Source organism: Typopeltis vanoorti, chromosome 7 (genome assembly GCF_054136105.1).
Source record: "Typopeltis vanoorti isolate ZY-2024b chromosome 7, IOZ_Tvanoo_1.0, whole genome shotgun sequence".
NCBI lineage: Eukaryota > Metazoa > Arthropoda > Arachnida > Uropygi > Thelyphonidae > Typopeltis > Typopeltis vanoorti.
In genome coordinates this window covers 62908225-62932240 of record NC_143555.1, presented here as the reverse complement: position 1 = coordinate 62932240, position 24016 = coordinate 62908225, and the positions used below count along the sequence as shown (strand labels likewise).

Here is a 24016-nt window from a genome sequence, read left to right as displayed (position 1 = left end):
TACAGTCCCATGTACTGGCCTGACACGTTACTAGCATTATCATATGCCTGCCCTCTGCAATTTGCTACATCAATTCCAAGCTCGTTTAGTGAAGTCAAAACTGCCTCTTGTAACTCTTCAGATTTGTGACTTAAGTTAGGAATGAAATAAAGAAATGCTCCACACGAGTTCCATGTTCTTTTACATATCGTACAATGATACAGCTGATCAACATGAGACAAGTCTGGTGTTGAGTCAACACTTATGGAATAGTACTTAGCTATATTTATTTTAAGTTCTTCCACAATAAATTTGATTACTTTCTCACTTATCATTTTAATAAATTCCTCATGCGTGGCAAAGGAAAGATAGGAAACGAAACCTTTTCCTTTTTTTCCGCTTTTGGCAATGTGCTCAGCAAGAAAGGGATCAAATTCACTAATTAACTCTAGACACATCATTACATTTCCATTATGCATAGAACCGAAAATGTCATCCTTTCCTCTCAAAGCAAGTCCTCTACTAGCCAATGTTTTTACAACTGCAACTACTCATTTTAACACTGCCTTCCGGTACTTAATTTCTTCTTCCAGTTGCTGAGTTATTTGTAAGTCAATTCTCCCTGCAAGATTTGCTCTTTGTTTCATAGCTATCAGACAGTTCATATGACTAGTAGATTTCTCGTGATGACTCACTCATGCTTCTGCATTTTTCCCCGTCATTAAATCCACTGACAAAGTGATTATCGTCAGCTCCACCAAAAAATAGGCGACAAGGCGCACAGAAGATCTTTCAGTACTAGGAGAGTAAACAAGAAAATCTCTTATTTTTTTGCCATTAATCAGATTCCTCTCAATGAGTTTCTTAGAACCATGCCTTACTTTGTCAGGATAAGCTCTTTGTGATTTTGAAAGATCACTGTCTAAATTTTGGGGAACCCATTAACTGCGATATACTCGTGTGTTACATCATTTAGAATCCTCTTAGCTGGGTCATTACTCACTATCACCTGTGCTGCCAAATTGTTGGGATTTGTTGTAGGCACGTCATTTGAAAGATTCAATTTCTGTCTCCTCAACCACTTCTTGTTCTTTTTCCAAATCACAATTACTATTAGCAGATACCAACACAAAAAAAATGTCCAGTTTTCTTGTCTTTGATATTACTTCGTTAATTTTCGCTTCCTTTTCTCCTCTTCTTATATTCACTACCACTAAGTCACTTTCTACCGTCACTCATGTTTTAAAATTTATATAGTAATTTAAAACATGCAGGAAGTATCTGAATGATTTACACAATTTATAACTTTTTAAAAGTAAAACAGTATTACCTCCACTCTGATGACAACATATAACAAGGGCACTGAAAACTCTAAAAATAATTTCAGATTTAGCATGTCTTAACTGCCACAGAGATATCAGGATACTGAACTAAAGAGTTGAAGGAAGGGTAACAATTAACAATCTTAATTTGAATTTGAAATAATAAAGAAGGATAAGTTGTTACAGTTAGTGAGAATAATATCGACACAAAATTAATTAGCATCGATCTCTCCCGGCCGCGATCCCTTTTGCCTTTGTGTCAAGTTACCGACAACAATACAGTAGCTTTCCGTGCACGTGCTTCAGTCTGTATAGTTATGCAGAATCTGATTACATGCCAATATGTTTGCAGACTAAACTTACAATGAGGAAAAGAAAAATATTTCTCTACTTGTGAGTAGATGTGGCATATAAGGAACATGTTATAATTACAAAAATGAGAGCCTGGAAATTTCCGCTGCCCCTCAAAATTTACTGCTCTAGGTCCAGGACTATACCTAAATACACCACTGGTTGGTCATCCGACTCAGTTCATCCTGTTGAGGGACAATGACATACACCAGTTTGAAGTACTGTGTTAGTTTTAACCATCCACTATATTGCAATAATGCTCTCATTTATCAAATTTGTATTTAAGAAATAAGTATTTTGCTTCTTTTAGCAATCTGCTAAGATTTATAAACAAAGACAGATTATATCTGATTCTTCAGATAGAAACTTATATTTTAAAATTTTTACAAAGAATTAATCTTTATAGTCATTTTATGTTTTTAAGCCACAACTGTTAAGTGCCTGCGTGCGTGCGTGCGCGTGTGTGTGTGTGTGTGTGTGTTGTGTTATACACCATTATATATATATATATATATATATATATATATACAGGGTGTTCGGGATAAATTTGACATATTTATAATTAATTATATTTTTCCGTAAGTTACATGTATTAACACACACTTCTCTTCATTTAAAAGTTTGGACCCTTCTTCATTCATATACAAGATGTCAGAAAGGATGGATAGCTGGAACCCACCTGAATCATGGAAGAGAATAACTTGTATCATGATGATTCGTGCCCGCCATCAAAATAAGGATATTACGACTGCTGCCCAATGCTCCCTGAATACAGTAAAAACAATCAGGCATGAACTAGAGACTTGCAATGGTGACTACGAGGATGTAGCAAGAAGAAAGATCCCTAGCAGACGATCTGATTGCGTTCGTACAGCAGAATTCCTCGCAAATCTGCAGGAACAGGTGTTGAAGAACCCTGGCATTGGAATTCGGGCTTTGTTCGTGGAGTTGCTAACTGTAGTCAAGCCCTGGATAACAAGGGTAGCCAATGGTTGGCCGTATGTATGGCAGCAGGATTCGGCCCCTTGCCACACCTCTGGGAAAAGTCAAAAATGGTTGTCTGAAAATTTCTACGACTTCACCAGTCCAAATGTTTGGCCTCCAAACTCCCCAGACCTTAACCCCATGGATTATTTTGTATGGGGCGCAGTTGAAAAAGACACCAATCGCACTTCCAGTAATACAAAAGCCCAGTTAATGGATAAAATTAAAACAGTTTTTGCGGCCCTTCCCAGGGAGACTGTAGCATCAGCTTGTTCGAGGTTCCGAAGCAGAATTGAAGCTGTGATCGATGCTAATGGTGGTTATTTTGAGTAAATCTTGTTGATAGTATTGTAATTAACTCTGCCTGTAATGTTTTTTTGTCAATTCATTAAATTTAATAGATACAAAGAAGATTTTCTTTTTCCTTACGAAACTGTCAAATTTATCCCGAACACCCTGTATATATATATATATTCATATATATGAATATATATATATATATATATATATATATATGAATGAATGATTGATCATTAACTCGGTTAACATACATATTTTTTAAAAGAATTGAATCACTAGAACCGAGATTTAAGTAAAAAGGTTTTAATATTATTAAATATAATAATATTTAATAATATTAAACTATGATGTTCATAGTTTATTTAAGCTTCAGTGTTTTAAGTGTTTTTTCTTTCTTTTATAATGTCACCTGTAGTGTTTTAACTATTAAAACCCTTTTTACTTAAGAAATTCAGTTTAATCCTTTATCCAAGTGTGAGCAAACAAAGCTTGCGCCTAAACATATCTTCAGGACTGTGGTAAGGTGGTGCAACACCAGGAAGACTCCTTGCAAAGGTGGGGCAAGCTACTAACACTCCTATCTCAGTATCTCCCATAATGCAAAACACATCTCCTTGCGGATATGTCTAATGTTATGCATTAAGGGAAGGGCCACAACCCAGACTAGTTTAGACCTTTATTGAGGTCTCTTCAGTGGGAGCCAGGCCCAAGTGGAGATACCAGGCAGAAGCATTAGCAGGTCATCTCTACCTATAGGAGGTGCCAAATGGTGTGCCACCCTTTTTTAATAAATTACTCTGGATTTAGAGAAAGATGTTGAAAGTTTATTTTTCACTTGGTTAGAGTATAATAAATTTAGTTTAATCCTTTATCCAAGTGTGAGCAAACAAAGTTTGTGCCTGAAAGTATCTTCAGGACTGGGGTAAGGCGGTACAACACCAGGGCACTCCTTCCCTTAATGCATAACATTAGACATACCCGCAAGGAGATGTGTTTTGCATTATGGGAGATACTAAGATAGGAGTGTTGGTAGCTTGCTCCACCTTTGCAAGGAGTGCCCTGGTGTTGTACCACCTTACCCCAGTCCTGAAGATACTTTCAGGTGCAAACTTTGTTTGCTCACACTTGGATAAAGGATTAAACTAAATTTATTATACTCTAACCAAGTGAAAAATAAACTTTCAACCTTTTTACTTAAATCTCGGTTCTAGTAATTCAATTCTTTAAAAAAAAATATATATATATATAAATATATATATGTATGTTAAAGCTACCAAGCTATTTTAAACTTGGTTTTTACTTCATTTCCCAAGTAAGCAAATAAACATATAAGTCAAGTTTGTGCCTGCATGTAATGCATGCAAGTCTAAGTGACCCGTAAAATAGTACAAGTCGAGGCAACTCGTGGTAAAGTCAGAATAAGCTCTGATCACAATTCTTAATATTTACCCTTAATGCAAAGCCCATCTCCTTGAGGAGATGTATGATGCTATGCATTAAAGGCAAGGGGCCACTACCCAGACCGGTTTTGACCTTTATTTGCATTAAGGGTAAATATTAAGAATAATGATCAGAGCTTATTCTGACTTTACCACGAATTGCCTCGACTTGTACTACTTTACGGATCACTTAGACTTGCATTACGTGCAGGCGCAAACTTGACTTGTTTATCTGTTTGCTTACTTGGGAAATGGAGTAAAAACCAGGTTTAAAATAGCTTGGTATCTTTAACATATATTATGTGTGTGTTATGTGTTAAGATCCATCGAGTCGTTTCCGACTCCATGAACATATACTCTCCATTCCGATCTGTCCCTGACCATATCTTTCAGAACCTCCCAGCGCACTCCAGTTCCTTCTTTAACTCCATCCATCCATCTAATTCTTGGTCTTCCTCTTCTCCTGCTTCCATCAACTTTAGCATGCATCATCATCATCTTCTCCAGACTGTCATTTGCTCGCATAATATGTCCGAAGTTTGACAGTTTTTGCTTGATGATCATAGCTTCAAGGGAGCAATCTAGCTTTATTCTAGATTCTCACTGATCTAGATCTGTCACTGATTTATTGGTTTGCTTTGCAGTCCATGGTATTCTTAGTAAGTGTCTCCAAACCCATAATTCAAATGCATCTATCCTTCTTCTTTCACTTTTTCTCAGGGTCCAACTTTCACATCCTTTCACAAGCAATGGTATTCCCTGTCCAACTTTCACATCCATACAGCACCACAGGTGCAATTATGGATGTGAAAGTTGGACAGGGAATACCATTGCTTTCACGATTCTGATTTTTGTTGTGAGGCTAATATCTTTTATATTTAAAGATCTTGCTTAAATTTGTCATTGCTTTTTTTCCAAGTAATAATCTTCTAACTTCTGTGTTACAATAACCATCTTTATCAATTCGAGATCCTAGGAACACAAAATTGTTAACTGCTTCCATTTTCTCCCTATCTACTTCAAAATCATTAAGTTCACATGTTGCCATAACTTTTGTCTTTTTGAGGTTAAGTTTAAGACCATATTTAGCACTGTCTTCTTTAACTTTCATAATAAGTTCCTTCAAATCTTCTTTGCATTCTGCTAGTAAGGTGGTATCATCTGCACACCTCAAATTATTAATATTTTTTCCACCGATATTAATTCCAACTGAAGACTCCTCCAGCCCTGCCATTCTTAAAATGTATTCGCTGTACAAGTTAAACAGGTATGGAGATAAAATATATCCTTGTGACACCTTTTACCTATTGTGAAATACTCTGTTTCTCCAAGATCTGTTCGGACAGTAGCTTCTTGTTCATAATAAAGATTCCTCAGAAGGATAATGAAATGTTCTGGGACTCCCATTGTTCTTAACACATTCCACAGTTTCACATGATCTACAGAGTCAAAAGCCTTGCTATAGTCAAGGAAACAAATGTAGACATTCTTGTGATATTCCTGTGCTCTTTCTATTATCCATCTCACATTGGCAATTTGATCTCTTGTTCCTCTGCCTTTCCAAAATCCTGCCTGTTCATCTTGCATTTCTCTCTTCATGAATGGTTCCAGTCTTTTCTGAATGATCTTAAGTAAGACTTTACTTGCACGAGAAATCAATGCTATAGTTCTGTAATTTTTTGCACTCTCTTGCATCGCCTTTCTTCAATAAAGGTATATAAACTGATTTTTTCCATTCTCTAGGCCATGTAGTTGTGATCTAAATTTGCTGACATAGAGCTGTTAAAATTTTAACTGCCTCTTCTCCCAGGGCTTTGAGCAGCTCAATGGGTATTCCATCTCCTCCTGGTGCTTTCTTAATGGATATCTGTTGCAGTGCCCACCTCACTTCACTTTCCACTGGTACTGGTTCCTGTGTATAATTCTGCTCTTCAAATTACTCAGTACCAGTGGAGAGTGAAGTAAGGTGGGCACTGCAACTATGGAGTCTTTTCTGTAAAGGTCTTCTGTATACTCTTTCCATCTTTCTTTGATGTCTGTAGCTTCTGTAATATATCCTTTGTGTTTACATTTTCAATAATGTCACCTTGGCACTAAACTTTCCTGTTAGTTCTCTGATCTTTTTGAAAAGATCTCTTGTTTTTCCTTTCTTGTTTTGGTCTTCTATTTGTTGGCATCCCTGGTTAAAGTATTTTTCCTTGTCTCTTCTGGCTTGTCATTGAAACTCTGCATTCAAATGCCGTACTTCCTGCAAATTTCCTGTGGCCTTCATTTTCCTCCTTTCCTGAGCAGTTTTGAAGGCATCTTCTGACAGCTATTTGGACTTCTTCTTACAAACTGTTGGGATATTCTGTTTTAATTATATATTTAATCTCTTCCCATAGTTCATCTGGTTCTCTTTCACACGAATTGAGCATGTTGAATCTGTTCTGTATGCTAATATTGTATTCAGCTGGTACGTTTCCAAGATCATATATGATAGACATTTGTGATGTTTTCAGTTTCCATAGTTTCACTTGTATCGTAGCCACTAATAACTCATGGTCTGTTCCACAGTCTGCACCTGGAAAAGTCTTGACAGACTGAATTGCACTTCTCCATCTTCTTTGTCCAAGTATATAGTCAATTTGATTTCTGTGTTGTCCATCAGGTGATACCCATGTGTACAATCTTCTTTTGTGCTGTTTAAAGCAGGTGTTAGCAACAAAGAAAGAATTCTTTGCACAAAACTCAACTAGTCTCTTCCCTGCAGTGTTTCGAATACCTAAACCAAAACGGCCTGTTATTCCTTGTTCCTCAGTCTCTCCCACTTTTGCATTCCAATCTCCAATAAGTAGCCATAAATCTTGCTTTGGTGCTGCATCTATCACTTGTAACTTGCCATAAAATTCTTCAATGTCTTCTTCTGATGCCTCTGTAGTAGGTGCATAAACCTGAATGATGGTCATATTCATTGGATGTCCACTCACTCTGAGAGAAATGATTCTGTCACTCACTAGATTATAACCCAATACATACCTAGCCATCTTTTTCCTGAGTAAGAAAGATACTCCATTTTTTCGACTTGTCTCATATCCTGAGTAATACACCATATAGTCCCCTGACTGAAAATGGCCCATTCCTGTCCATCTAAATTCACTTATTCCCAATATATCCAGCTTCTTGCACTCCATTTCCATCTTTATCATTTCCATGCCTCGATGAAGTCAAAAGACTCATCGTGAGAGGTAATTCCTAGGAAACACAAACTCTATCATACGATCCCTTAAACTCATTGACCGTTCTTGCTCTCATCACTCTATCAGGCAATGCATTCCACGGATCAACTACCCTCCATTCAAAGAAACCACTCCTCACCCTCTTCCCCACAGCTTCCTTTTGCAACTTCCAGGGATGAAAGTTGCAAAATATATTAATCATATCACTTCTCCTCCTTCTATCTACTGAACTCTGCAGTCCACATTCCCTCAGCTGATCCTCATAACTTACATTGTACAGTCCTGAAACCATCTTTGTTATCTGCCTCTGTACCCTTTTGACAATTAATTTATCCCCTTGAAATCCTGGAGACCAAATTTGAGAACAATAGTCTAAAAATGTGGTCTGATTAGGGTCTTATACAATAGAATGGTAACTCTTTTATCTCTGTAGGTCAGTGTCCTTCTCAGTATTACAATAATCCTTTGGGTTACCTTCACCACCTTTGCAATATGTTCCCTGAATTTGTTTTCTATCAATCATCGCCCCCCCCCCCCAGATCTCCTGTCTCCCCTACTTCCTCCAGTACAGCTCCTCCAATTGAGTATACAGCCTCCCATCGATGTGTCTCAAACTTCAAGACTTTATATTTTGCTGCATTAAACCGATATCCGCATTCATGTGCCCATCTGTCTAGTTTATTCAATTTCTGTTGTGGGTCTGCCGCATCTGCACTATTACTAATAACCCTTCCCAGCATCACATCATCTGCAAACAACTGAATATCCCCTTGCAATCCGTTGACAATGTCATCAATATAAAGGTTAAACAATACAAGTCCCAGCTGGTCGCTGTGGAGACCCCTCCCACTTGAAACCTTTTGCCACCTTGATACTGCCCCAACATACACAACTCTCTGATACCTATCAGACAGCCAATCCTGAATCTAGTCGACTAACCTGACATCTAAACCCATGTGGTGCAGCTTAACATGTGGCACCCTGTCAAATGCCTTTGCAAAATCCACAAAAATGGCAGTATATGCCTTTCCCTCATCAACTTCTCTTGTCACTTGATTATAAAAGGCACTCATATTACTAAAGCAAGAGCATCCCTTAATAAATCCATGTTGACTCTCAAAGATGACATTATCCTCACTTGCCCAACGTTGTATATGGTCCCTCACTAATTTCCCCAAGATCTTAACAACTGATGATGAAACACAAACTGGCCTATAGTTAGACACATCCAGTCTGCTACCACCCTTATGGAATGGCACTATCTTATCTTCCTTACATTCCTTGGGTACCTTTCCAGTAGCCAACTTTCATTGAAAAGCCAAGTCAATGGCGCTCAGAGTTGTTTAACGCATTCTCTCAAAAGCCGTGGTGAAATACCATCCAGTCCCACAACTTTACTGACATCCAGAGTACTTAGTATTTGTAACATACTCTCCTCTTACACCTCTAAACATTGAAACTGTCCTATCCCTCTAGTATTAAAATTTCTCCAGGATGAAATACCTCCAATAAAGTTTATTGAACAACTCCACTATGTCCTCTGCATCAGTCGCTCTATTTTCATTTTTATCCCACAATGTCATTCTTCCACAATCATTTCTTCTCCTACTGGCCACATAACCAAAAAAATTCCCTAGGATTATATTTGGATCTTAGTGCCAGTCTCTTCTCATATTCCAGTATTGCTTTCCTTACCATATTAGTCACTCATCTGGCCTTCGTCTTATATTCTTCATGCATCTGCTCTCCACTCCTCTCTCTCTATATCTCTTCCATAACCTCTTTTTCACTTGCAGTTCCTGTTTGATATTGTTTGTTATCCACTTTAAACTAAATTGTGTCCTCTTCTTCACTCATGGAATACAACTTACTATTGCTGCTAACAAATATTCCTTCACAATTTCCCATGCACTAATGATATCCCAGCCTTCCAATTCTGCCCTCCATGGAACAGCCCCAAGTTGATATTTAAGACTGTTATAATCACTTGACTTATAATTCCACATACATTCCCTTTTCTTTGATACTCCTGCATGTCTATTCATCTTCCAAGTCAAAACCACATGGTCATTCATTCAGAAATGGGAAGATGTCATCTCAGTAATTATCAGCTCTTCTGATGCTATGACCAAATCGAAAACTCTTGAACCTCTTGTTGCCTCTATTACATGTTGCCTAAGACATCTGTCCCACAAGAATTCCAGAAATTCCATTCCCTTATTACTACATGCATTTCTCTCTTATGAATTTATACTGCCATAGTTAAAATCTTCCATAACAATCATTCTTTTTGCACTTGCCAAGCTCAACTACCTAAACATCTCCTGCTCCTCACCCTCTGTGCACCTTCACTTGTAGCAACACCCCACTAAATATCTGGTCATGCGCACCTGTATCTCATGCCACATGCTTTCAAAACCATTAGTGTCATTGCCCTCCAAAACCTTCACTCTGAGAGGACATAAATCATCACTTATCATAAACAATACTCCATCACCGCATTTTTTCTTCTTGTCCTGTCGAAAAATGCTGTACCCTGCTACTTCTATTTCTGTTATTATATCATCTTCCTTCAACCACATCTCAGAGATCCCAATAATCTTTGGAAAGGCTGATGCTATCAGTGCCACCAATTAATCTCCTTCATTCGGAATACTCATGGCATTAGTATAAAGCATAAAAATGGCACTGCTTCTATACCTATCATTATCTCCTCCAGACTCCAGTGGACTTAATGTTACCTGATGTTGTCCCCAAGCATCCATCCCCACAAGAGGGCCACCCCTGCTACCATCCACCCTGAGAATTCTAGTTTCCCTGCTTTAACGCACAGACTCATTCAGAAAATGGCAATCTCTCCAGATGCCTATATCCTTCCTCATTCAAATGCAACCGGTCTCTCTCATACAGCTCCTTTCAATCCTGAAATGCCCTCCAAGTATCCACATATTCTAATCTCTCTCGTCTGACACATTCTAACCATTATGCTATTCATTATTACTGCTCTTCTGCACAACTTATCATTATCATACTTGGGTAACACACACACACTATCTTTCTTCTCTGCATTTTCTTTTCTTTTGTACAACCTCAAGTATGAATAATCTCAGATCTCTTGCCACCTGATTTACACTGCCTCTCAAGTCATTCGTGCCCATCATCACCATCATTCATTATTTCATTCCTCAATTTCTTTATTTTCATTAGTGTGTGGATATGGAGGTTAAAACCTGTATGATTATGATCTAATGCAAAGCACATGGTCCTTACAGCAAACATCTGATTCTTTTCAGTAGTCTTTTGTAGGCAAGGTGTAGCTATTATCATTCAGATCTACAGTTGAGAAGAATCTCAGCCAGGAATTGAAGGAAATGACAAGTCTAGTCAAGAATATATCTTAAAGTGCAAATTGTCAGAAAAATATCCTGATCAGAAATTTGACATACTGATATCTGATATTCTCATGCAGGTAGTTTGGTTTAGATTGTAAATTAAAGCCGTAAGCAAAAAATGTTTATATGAAGTCACTTCATGATGGGCTACTTCTATAAAGAGGCTAATTACTTCACATCAGTTGCCTTAATATCCCATAATGATATGCATTATGCAAAAGGCCACTATCCATTGTATTGTGGGATACTAAGGCAATTATCCAAATATAAGCAAACTTTGTTTGCTTACACTTGGATAAAGAATGAAATCAAGAATGTAATTCCTTGGCATCTTTAATTCATAGTATAAACAAGTGAACAAATTTTCAACATATATCTCTAATTCAGAGTATTTTAGTAATAGGGTGTGACACCTTTTGGCTACTTGTATATGGAAATATGACTTTTGCATTACTTCAACCTTTGTATCATGGGCGGAGATGTGGTGATTAATACCCTTGGAGGGTAATGGATGGCAATGCTGTAGCCAATGAAGCTTTAACTGAGGCTTGGCTATTGCTGTTACCCTCTTGCCATGATCAGAGCTTTAATAGCTCAATAACACCTTATCCCTACACTGTCCTCTACAGATAATGGGGAAGATGAAAAGCATTCTTGCTTCGCCTCTTTAGCCAGTCCTTATAAGGACTTAGTATCACTTCTGCATCTTGTTCCCAGTGATGAGACCTCACCAAAGGTAGAAACTGGTCTGGGTAGTGACTTTTCCCATAATTTATAGCATTATACATGTTCATAAGGATATGTGCTCTGCATTATAGGATACCTGGTTAAAAGATGAAAACAAGGATATAATTTCTTGGCATTTTTCATTTATATTAAAACCAAGTGAAAAAAAATTTGGTTTTGGTGGTAGAACATCTGTAACTGATTTCACACACACACACACAGATATGACACTGACCTCCAGAAATGAACTGACTCATGCAGCTCCTCCTGATTGATATCAGTTAAATCAGGCTGTCCAGTTTTCCCATAATACTGTTATACTTGGCACTCCAGATGTAACAGTGTATATATGATCATGAAGCCACTACTCTCTTGATGTGAAGGATCATAAAAAAGGTGAAACAGGACTGAGAATAACTCAGGTAGTATAGAACAAGGAACTAATACTAATACTTAATGTGATTTTGACTCTATGAGATGAAGTCAAGTGACTAATTCAACGGTGGTAAGAAACAGTGGTTTATTTCTAACTGGAATTAATTTCGCACCTATATACTACTTTTTGGTATCTATCCTTCACTCAGCCACTCTTGTATCCATATCACCAGTTTCATATCCATCTGCTTGAGGCTGTATGGAAGAAGACAGAGAGAGGAAAAATAGTGTACATGTTGCCTAGGTATGATAATGATGAGCTGAGCAGAAGAGTGGTGATATTGAATGGCATAATAGTGAGAATGTGTGACAAGAGAGGACTGGTATATGTGGATGCTTGGAGTGTGTTTGAGGAAAGAGAGGAATTGTATGCGAGAGACCGCTTACATTTGAGTGAGGAAGGACGTAGGCATCTGGAGAGATTGCTGTTCTGAATGAATCGGTGTGTCCCAGGGAGGATGATAGCAGGGGTGGCTTCTTGAGCGAATGGATACTTAGGAGAAGGGAGACGACATCAGGTAACACTGAGCCCAGTGGAGTCTAGAGAGGATAATGCTGGGTATAGAAACAATGGCATTTATATGCTTTATACTAATGCCAGGAGTATCCGGAATAAGGGAGAGGAATTGGTAGCACAGATAGCATCAACCTGGCCAAAAGTTATTGGGATCACTGAGACGTAGTTGACAGAAGGGGATATAATAACAGGAATAGAAGTCGCTGGGTACAGCATTTTTCGGCAGGATAGGAGGGGAAAGCATGGTGGTGGGGGTACTGCTTATGATAAGTGATGACCTATGTCCTCTAAGAGTGGTGGCTTTGGAAGGAAGTGAGACAAATAATTTTGAGAGCATATGGTGTGAGGTAGAGGTAGGCAAGACAGGATATTTAGTGGGGTGTTGCTACAGACCCAGGAGCACAGAGGATGGGGACCAGCAGATGTTTAGACAGTTAAGTTTGGCAAGTGCAAGAAGAATGATTGTTATGGGAGATTTTAACAACAGTAGTATAAATTGGAGAGAGAGGAAGATGCATGTAGCAATAGGTGAATGGAATTTCTAGAATTCTTGAGGGAATGTCTTATGACATGTAACAGAGGGAACAAGAGGTTCAAGAGTTTTGGATTTGGTTACAGCATCAGAAGAGTTGATAATAACTGAGATGACATCTCTCCCACCAGTTGGAGAGAGTGACCATATGGTTTTGACTTGGGAAATGAATAGACATGCTGGAGTATCAAAGAGAGGGGAACTTATGTGGAATTATAAAGCAGGTGATTATAATAGTCTTAGACGTCAACTTTGGGAAGTTTCATGGAGGAAGGAATTGGAAGACCAGGATATCATTAGTGCATGGGAAATTGTAAAAGAATATTTGTTAGCAGCAATGGTAAGTTGTATACCACGAGTGAAGAAGAGGACATAATTTGGAGTAAAGTGGATGACAAACAATATTAAACAGGAATTGCATGTGAAAAAGAGGCTATGGAAGAGATATAAGGAGACAGGTAAAGAGAAGATGCATGAAGAATATAAGACAAGGCCAGAAGAGTGACTAGTGTGGTAAGGAAAGCGAAACTAGAATATGAGAGGAGATTGGCTCTAAGATCCAAAGAAAATCCTAAGGAATTTTTTAGCTATGTGGCCAGTAGCAGGAGAAATGACGGTGGAAGAATATTGTTGGATAAAAATGGGAATAGAGTGACTGATGCAGAAGACATAGTGGAATTGTTCAATGAACACTTTATTAGAGTATTTCATCCTAGAGGAGTCAGTTTTAATGCTAGAGGGATAGGGCTGGTTCGAGGTTTAGAGGTACAGGAGTAGAGTGTGTTTCAGATACTGAGTACTCTGGATGTCAGTAAAGCTTTGGGACTGGATGGTATTTCACCACGAGTTTTGAGAGAATGTGCTAGGGAACTGACAGTGCCTTTAACCTGGCTTTTCAATGAAAGTCTGACTGCGGGAAAGGTGTCCAGAGTTTTGAGAGAATGTGCTAGGGAACTGACAGTGCCTTTAACCTGGCTTTTCAATGAAAGTCTGACTGCGGGAAAAGTGTCCAGGGGATGGAAGGAAGCTAAGATAGTGCCATTGCATAAGGGTGGTAACAGACTGGAAGTGTCCAATTATAGGCCAGTCTGTGTGCCATCAGTAGTTGTTAAGATCTTGGAGAAAGTAGTGAGGGACCATATACAACATTGGGCAGATGAGGATAATGTTATCTGTCAGAGTCAACATGGATTTGTGAAAGGGCGCTCTTGTTTTAGCAATATGCTAGCCTTTTATAATAAAGTTACCAGAACATTAGACGAGGGAAAGGCATATACTGCAATTTTCTTAGACTTAGCGAAGGCATTTGACAGGGTGCCACATGATAAGCTGATATTTAAGTTGCAGCACATGGGTCTGGATGTCAGATTGGTCAACTGGATTCAGGATTGGCTGTCTGATAGGTATCAGAGAGTTGTGTATGGTGGTGCAGTTTCAAGGAGGGAGAGGGTTACAAGTGGGGTCCCACAGAGCTCAGTACTAGGACCTATATTGTTTAACCTTTATATCAATGACATTGCCAGTGGATTGCAAGGGGATATTCAGTTGTTTGTGGATGATGCGAAGCTGGAAAGGATTATTAGTAATAGTGCATATGTGGTAGCCTTGCAAGAGGATTTTAATAAGCTAGATAGATGGGCAAATGAATGGGGGGTATCAGTTTAATGCAGCAAAATATAAGGTCTTGAGGTTTGGGAAACATCGATGGGATGCAGCATACTCTATGGGAGGAGTTATACTGGAGGAAGTAGGGGGGAGACAAGAGATCTTGGGTTGATGGTTGATAGAAACCTGAAGTTTAGGGGACATATTACAAAGGTGGTGAAGGTAACACAGAGGATTGCTGCAATTATGAGAAGGGACACTGACCTGCAGAGATAAAAGGGTTATCATTCCGTTGTATAAGTCTCTGATCGTTCCACACTTAGACTATTATTCTCAGATTTGGTCCCCAGGATTTGAAGGGGATAAATTAACTGTGGAAAGGATACAAAGATGGTTTCAGGACTGTACAATTTTGGTTATGAGGATCGGCTGAGGGAATGTGGACTGCAGAGTTTGGTGGATAGAAGAAGTAAAGGTGATATGATTGAAACTTTTAAGCTGTTGAGAGGTGGTTACAGGGTTGACACTGGGGGGTTCTTTCGCTTGGTTGAACAGCGGGAAGGAGTGATGACAAGAGGCCGTTCCTGGAAGTTACGAAAGGAAACTGTGAGCAAGAGGGTGAGGAGTGGTTTCTTTGCATGGAGGGTGGTTGACCCATGGAATGCATTGCCTGATGGAGTGGTGAGAGCTAGACCGATCAATGAGTTTAAGAAGTGGTATGATACACTTTGTGTTTCTTAGGGGGAGACCTCCCCTCGATGAGTCTTGACAGACTTTATGTTCTTAGGAAGGACCTCCCACGATGAGTCTTTTGACTCCATGGAGGCCTGAATAATAATAATCTCCATTTGTTCCTTTTTGTATCACAAAGTTCCATGTGGTATCTAGTCAAATGCCTTTGCGAAATCCTGTAGTCATTCCCTTGAACAAATTCAGCCTGCACTAGGGTGCCCTCCCTCAATGAGTCTGGATTTCCCTGGAGGTGTGACATAATAATAATAATAACAACTATTATATAAAGTTAGGAAATTACTGAGGAATGAACAACCTTTCCCAAGCACACTATTTCCCTATTCAGGTCTCCTACATTCTCCTGACCTTCTGCCACTGCATGTTCAATATTATCATTGATATTAACATTTTCCAGCCTTTTAACAGTACTGTCTACTATACTGTAATTTGTTCTTACTCTGCACTCGCTCTCAAAACATATACTACTCTCCACAGATCTTTCATCTTTTGCAGTGAAAATTCTTGAAAATTCTACACTGGATAAAATCATGTAAATTTAACTTGCTTCACAAAAGCATCTTGGTCACCATTGTTCTTATAATGCTGTGCTATGGTGCCATATCCCTTCATAAATGAAATTCTCTCATTGTCTTGTAGTTTTGCGAATGACAGTATACACTATTTCTCTTTGCAAACCTTGCAGTGCTCAAACCTCACATTATAAGCTAACTTCATAAACAGTTTTAACCACAGTTCTCCTTGCTATATATCAGTGGGTGACAACCTTGTCAACAGTGTGCCAAAATACAATCCTATATTACTTCTTACAAAAAAGATTACCCCTTCACTTCTGATAAAAATGGATATCTTCATTAAAGATTAGATCTCTTCTTGAAGATATACCTGTAGCTGTAACATAAAACATATATTGTTTGCTGCCAAAAGAACTTTTCCTTTTTTGCACTCTAGAGACTTATTACCTGTACACTTCTAATACAATATATTTCCAAAATCTGTCCTACTTATAATACTGTTCTTACATTTGTGGGTGGTGCACCAGAAACCTATGTGAAAATACTTCAAGCTCTGTAGACAATGGATATCTGATAAATTAATGTTCTGCTCTCACACACGAACTCCAGTAACTTTCATAATGTTTCTTCATTATGCCTATTTTGTAAGTATTTTCATGTATGCTGTTTCACTGAACTTGTAATCCCTTCATTCTTATTCTTTTGAGAATATGCATGAGCATATATGGTCAACATATATTAACTTCTTAGCATCAAATCTGTAGAACAAGTTCCTTGAACCTACATTCCATTTGTCTGTATTCTTTGGAACAGCCTTTTTCACATTCTCTGGCTACCACAATCTCCAGTTATTCACAAATGTAACCCTTTCATGTTTTCCTTGTGATTACTTGCTCACACACACAGTATACAGTGTACTATAAGTTTTTTAACTTTTCGTGTGTGTGTGTATCAGTGGTGTCGCGTGCCCATTTCATTTGGGTGTGCTGTCGTATGGGTTATGCAACCCATGCTACAAAATTCACATCAATTTGACTGTATGATTGCATTTTTATCGATGTATGAAAGTTTTGAGAGTGCATAGTGCATCAGCACTCACCTTAATTGATCCAATGCAATTAGTTGTAGGATAACTTTGAATACTTTAATTTATCATTTAACTGTAACCAAATCTGCGTAGAGTGGAGGAACATTCTGTTTGTTTTAGGATTTATTAGAAAGTGACAATGAAGAAGAATGCTCTATTTGATTGGTATATTTGAATTACTCAAAGATGAAAATATGTGAACCATCATTTATAAGATATGTGAGAATGGGAAATGAAGGGAAAGAATAAGTGTGAGTAGAAATACTTTCATTTAATGGCAAATTATTAATAATTAACATTTTTGATGTGTGTGTCCCATAAGTTCCTGGCTAGAGCAAAGAGCATGCGATCTTATAAAGTCTAAACATGAATGAGTGAATTTATGATGGCATAATTTAAAAAAAAAAAAAGGACGAGGAAAGGAAAAGAGATTTGTTTGGAAAGTATAAATAGCTAACCAATAATAAACAGCCACGAATACGTTTAGTAGTTCATTTAAAAACCAAAGGGCGAGGTTTATCCAATGAAATCAAAATAATGTTGATTGGGTGATTCATTTAGGTATGGCAGGAATACATGTGGTTTGGTGGAGCAGCAAATTATCTCATAAAATTTGTTGCATGTTATGTGTATTTCTCTGGTTTATGTATATTTTGCTCTGTTTTCTAAGAATTCTCTTTTGTTTACTGAGACTCATTATACATTTTATGCAATAATAGGATGCATAATATCTGATCATTATCAGAATTATCCACATGTTCAGGAATCCTACATTTGTTCGTTTTTTAGTTTCAGCAGCTCTTCTGTCTTATTAATCTCACATATGCTGGTATTTTGTTGTAGATCAATAACTTATTATTAATGTCCAGGCCTCCATGGAGTCAAAAGACTCATCGTGGGAGGTAGTTTTTAGGAAATACAGTCTATCATACCACTTCTTGAAGCCCACTAACCGTCCCCACTCCAACCACTCTCTCAGGCAATGCATTCCAAAGTTCAGCCACCGTCCACACCTTTTGTAACTTCCAGGGATGGCCCCTTGTCATCGCTCCTTCTCGCCGTTCCACCAAGTGAAAGAACTCTCCAATGTCTACCCTGTAACTGCCCCTCAACAGTTTAAAAGTCTCGATCATATCATCTCTCCTTCTTCTATCCACCAAACTCTGCGGTCCACATTCTCTCAGTCGATCCCTATAACTCATATTGTACAGTCCTGAAACCATCTTTGTTATCCACCTCTGTATACTTTCCACAGTCGATTTATCCCCTTCAAATCCTGGGGACCAAATCTGAGAACAATAGTCTAAGTGTGGTCTGATCAGAGACTTATACAACGGAATGATAACTCTTTTATCTCTGCAGGTCAGCGTCCTTCTCAGTATTGCAGCAATCCTCTGAGTTACTCCTCACCACCTTTGCAATATGCACCCGGAATTTCAGTTTTCTATCAATCATCGTCCCCAGATCTCTTGTCTCCCCTACCTCCTCCAGTACAGCTCCTCCAATCGAGTACGCATCCACCCATCAATGGATTCCAAACCTCAAGAGTTTACATTTTGCTGCATTGAACCGATAACCCCATTTATTTGCCCATCTGTCTAGTTTATTCAAATTCAAATAGTGCAGATGTGACAGCTCTTGCAGGGCTGCCACATCTGCACTATTACTGATAACCCTTCCGAACTTCACATCATCCACAAACAATTGAATGTCTGAATGTCCCCTTGCAATCCGTTGACAATATCATTGATATAAAGATTGAACAATACAGGTCCCAGTACTGAGCCCTGTGGAACCCCACTCGTAACCTTCTGCTTCCTTGATATTGCCCCATCATACACAACTCTCTGATACCTATCAGTCAGCCAATCCTAAATCCATTTGACTAACCTGACATTTAAACCCATGTGCTGCAACTTAAATATCAGCTTATCATGTGGCACCCTGTCAAACGCCTTTGCAAAATCCCCCAAAAAATGGCAGTATATGCCTTTCCTCATCAACTGCTCTTGTCACTTTATTATAAAAGACAATCATCTTACTAAAGCAAGAGCGCCCCTTAACAAATCTATGTTGATTCTCACAGATAACATTACCCTCATCTATCCAACGCTGTATATAGTCCCTCACTAATTTCTCCAAGACCTTAACAAGTACTGATGACACACAAACAGGCCTATAATTAGATACTTCCAGTCTGCTACCACCCTTATGCAGCAGCACTATCTTACCTTCCTTCCATTCCCTGGGTACCTTTCCTTCAGCCAGACTTTTATTTTAAAGCTAGGTCAATGGAGCTGTCAGTTCTTTAGCACATTCTCTCAAAACCCGTGGTGAAATACCATCCAGTCCAACAGCTTTATTGGTATCCAGGGTACTCAGTATTTGGAACACACTCTTCTCTTGCACCTCTAAACCCTGATCCTGCCCTATCCCTCTAGTATTAAAACCTCCTCTAGGATGAAATACTCCAATAAAGTGCGCATTGAACAACTCCACTATGTCTTCTACATCAGTCACTCTGTTCCTATTTTTATCCCTCAATGTCATTCTTCCATAATCATTTCTCCTACTGGCCACATACCTAAAAAAAAAAAAAAAAAAAAAAAAAAAAAAAAAAAAAAAAAAAAAAATTCCCTAGGATTTTCTTTATTCAGGAATAGATGCATTTTCACTGTCTGTTGTTTCTGAAGACTATAATAAAATTGTCCCTTTACTTTTAAAAAAACTTTCCGACTTCAACAAATGCTATACTACATAAGCAAGAAAAACAATTAGCTTTGTTTATCACTAAATACACTAAATAGATATTTAACATCTATTTACTATATTTATGAACAATTAATGTAAGACAACTTGAACAACACACTTAATGGATAACACTCCTTTCTTGCAGGCTGTGCTGCATGCATGCAAACAGAACAGACATTGTATTACTAAACATAACACATAATTAAACACATTTGTCCTAACATCTGCTTTCAAATTTTCTGTTCCCGAAAATGTGTAAAAGCTGTTTGTAATACAGCCATTGGATACAGAAAGCGCTCAATTTATGAAAAGCAAACTGAATATATATATATATATATATATATATATATATATATATATATATATATGTAACTTGAAAGTTTGAATTGCATTTACAAAAATTGATATCATCGAGACACTTAACAAATGTTAATTTTAGAAATAAACTTCTACCACAGAAGTTGGACTAACATGCCATATGAGCTTTGTGAAAATGTGAATGCTCAGTGTGGCATATATACATTCATTCAAAGCTAGTACCTCCCAGGGAATAAAGGAATGACAGACACCCAGGTGCGAATGAGACAATGTGCTAATATAATTTTAAATATTGAAATCGTAAAGGTCAAATGAACAATAGCTAAGCTTCACAGAAGAATGTTTCTCAAAAGAATGGTGCGGATGAAGCTCGCCATTCTTTTGAGAAACAAAGGATTTACACTTCTTGGTGAGATTAGATTATGCAAATACTAGAGTGAGACTCGAGATAAGTTGAGTTTTGATATTATTTTTAAATACAGCCATAAATAATTCACACAGAAATGGGAAGAAGTAATCACTTGGGAAATTATAATTTTTCTAAGTTATTTCAGCCTTTCTTTGACTGAATCAAAGAAAGGCTGAAATAACTCATTTTTACTTACTTTATTTATACACAAGTTCCAATCTTCTGTTTATCTGTGGGAATAGTGTTAGCACATCATGAAATGAAGGCATTTCATGATGCCTTCAGTTCCATCATCAATGTCTTTTTAATAGCAATTAAGCTTAGGCCTTACAGCCTTTCCTGTGTTTGTGTTCCTCTATAATACATATGTATTCTCTTCAGAGCCAAAAAAAAAAAAAAATGTGGGATTTAATATCCCCTTAATTTAAATAATATTTATATCACCGAAATGAAGCCTATTGTCTCTTTATATTTAAGTAACTTAATGGTTGCACCTGTTTGGAAACTCGTATAGCAGAGTATATAAGTTCTTTTCGCTATACACTTTGGTATTCATTTGGTCTAGCTACTCGCTGATGAAGCCTCAAAAAAGGCTGAAATCGGTCTGGGTAGTGACCTCCCACCATAATGTAATAACAGCACACATTTCCTAGAAAATGTGTTTTTACATTATGGAAAATACCTAAGAATAGCGATCAGAACTTCACCACCTTTGCTGCGAGTTCTCCGGTATTGTACTACGTACTAGGGTCATTTGCATTAGCTCACGCTAGTGATCACCGATACTTTTATAGTTTACTATATTTGGCATGAAATGCTCTGATTCCAATCTTTGAGTTTCTTATTTGGTTTTAAAACAATGTGGGATTTAATATCCCCTTAATTTAAAAAAAAAAAAAAAAAAAAAAATGTTTGACTGTAGCAGTAGCACTTGGAATTGACATGACAGGTTCTGCTAACTTATAATTTCCTTGAATGCAACCTGAAATTGATTTTCTTGCATGAATTTTAATAGGTGATGCACTAGTTTCCTGACTATTTTCTTCAGAAGAAAATAGTATTTTCAGCTCATTTTTCAAGTGAATTTAATCAAAAACTGCATCACAGAAATCCTTTGTTTTCTAAAACACCATTAGGAAACTTCTTCACATACTGACCATATCTTGCACTACAAAGGAGTTAAAAAAAAATTCAAGTTTCAAAAGTGAAGAGAATCTTTCTTCCATTTGCAGGCACATGCAGTCAACTATTTCCTGGTATAATCAATGGCACATGCTCTTCTCTGTCCTTCTGGTCTTTTTCGTCTTTTAGGTCTCGACTTATCAACTGTATGCTTCTCCTTTGATACAGAAACCCTGATATCATCAAATCCATGTTCCCTGTCATTCCTAAGCTGCTTCATAGCGTCATGCACTTTTTTACAACAGTACAATATATCATAGGATGAAGTTTGCAGTATATGATTCAAAACATCATTATAGCCAAATAAAACAGAAAAAATTTCTAGCAACAAAATTGTTTGAAAATCTTGCAAGAAATGCAAAAAAACCACGAGCTTTGTTTACAGCATCCACGTCCCATTCCCCATAATTCTCTACTATCTGTTCAAAAAATTCAGTGAGTTGATTTCTGTGATTTTTAATGCGCTTGTTAAATGGGAAGTTCCATCTGGTTGGTGCAACGGAGGGTAATTTTAATTCAGAGCTCACCCAGCCTCACCTTCTGAGCTGTTTAAAACTGCTAGAACACTAAGAAATTGACCTGCTGTGACCTCTTTACATCTTTTTAAAGGTCTATGTATTTTGAAAGCATATTAAACTAAACAGGCTATTAACACAAATGTAATGCAATGTTTATGTGTTGAAAAGTGCCCTCTTCATGAAGCATTAGTATATTGTGTTTAATTTTAGGAATCACGTGAAGCTAGGAAACAATTAGGGGAGTCTTTAACAGGAATAAATGCAAAAATATATCAGTAATACTGATATTTAGTGGATGAGCACCACACACCTGGAATACTCGCCCCTGATGTGTGTGTGTGTGTGTGAGTGAGGGGGGGGGGGGAGGAGTTGATACTGAAAAATCTCTGGAGCTTATATAAATAAAGTGTGCACAAAGGAGTATAGAGGAAAATTTATTTATTGAGCAAATGGAATACGTTGCATGCAAGTGTGATTGAATTGCACTATCGACAAGGTGGAACTGGATGAGCAGTTGTTTGTAAGGAGCTCCCATAATAAACCCTTTAACATCAAGATGATCTGGTGATAAGCTTTCAACATCTTTCTATTCTATCTTGTATATGTATATATGTAAACATAAGTTACAGCTTCCTATTAGATCGGTGATTATTTTAATGGATTGATTATTCTAAGGAATGCAAGTTACATGTTTGGAAATGCATGACTGAAAGTTAAAAATTTTTGTATTGAAAAATGCATTTTCTTTTTAGAGAAAAAAGACTGAAGGAAGTACTTGAATGGGGCGATACCACAGTGAAATATAAGGATATTAAGATATTTTACTTTGATCCAGAGCTATCAAATGGAACGCTAGAAGATAAGATTTATACACTAAATATTCCTCTTATTGTAAGTTTCTTAATATTTCATTTTATAACAGTATATATGTAAGATTTCTAACAGTAATACCATTAATAATAGACCATAATTAGAAATTCATATAATTTTATTAATTATCCTCTTTAAGGTAATTATTACTACGAAATAATAATTTTTCGTAGTAATAATAATAATTATTATTATGTGGGAATCTCCATGGAGTCCAGAGACTGATCGTGGGAAACCTACACTAACTTTTATACACACCAAACTGATCATACATCTCCTTAAACTCATTCACTGTCAGGGCACTAACAACCAATTATAGCAATCCATTAGCCTCATTCACTACTCTCCATGCCAAAAATTTAGTCTTGCACACCTTTACTAATTATATACAATCTTGCACAACTTCCATGGATGATCCCTAGCTCTCTCTCTCTCTCTCTCTCTCTCTCCTCTACTTGTTACATACATAAACATTTCCTTCGTATCAAACATCTTTAATATAATTCATTATAAAATAAAGACTCTTTAACATGCATTTCTATTATATCTCCTTTTTTCCACTTATCAACTAAACTATGCAGTTCACACACCTTCATCCTATCCTCATAGGAAGCATTCCACAGATCTGACACCAGCTTGGTCTCTTGTCTCTGAATCCTGTCTACTATCTCCTAATTCCCCAAAAACCCAAGTGACTAAATCTGCAGAGTAGCCAAGATACTGTCGAATCATAGTTCTTATAAAGAGAAATAATAATCTCCTGATTTTTGCTTATTAGCATGTTTTTCAATATTCAAGTAATCCTCTGAGGTATTT

The 24016-nt window shown here is 37.4% G+C and overlaps 1 protein-coding gene across 2 annotated transcripts in view; it reads left to right on the top strand.

Moving 5' to 3' along the window:
- LOC150104728 (lysosome membrane protein 2-like) overlaps positions 1-24016 on the top strand; it is a 360554-nt gene that overhangs the window by 176734 nt on the left and 159804 nt on the right. For both annotated transcript variants that reach the window (XM_090395908.1, XM_090395909.1), the window contains exon 3: positions 23083-23221. In XM_090395908.1, coding sequence (XP_090252034.1) covers positions 23083-23221 — 139 coding nt within the window. The remainder of the gene's footprint in view (positions 1-23082; positions 23222-24016) is intronic.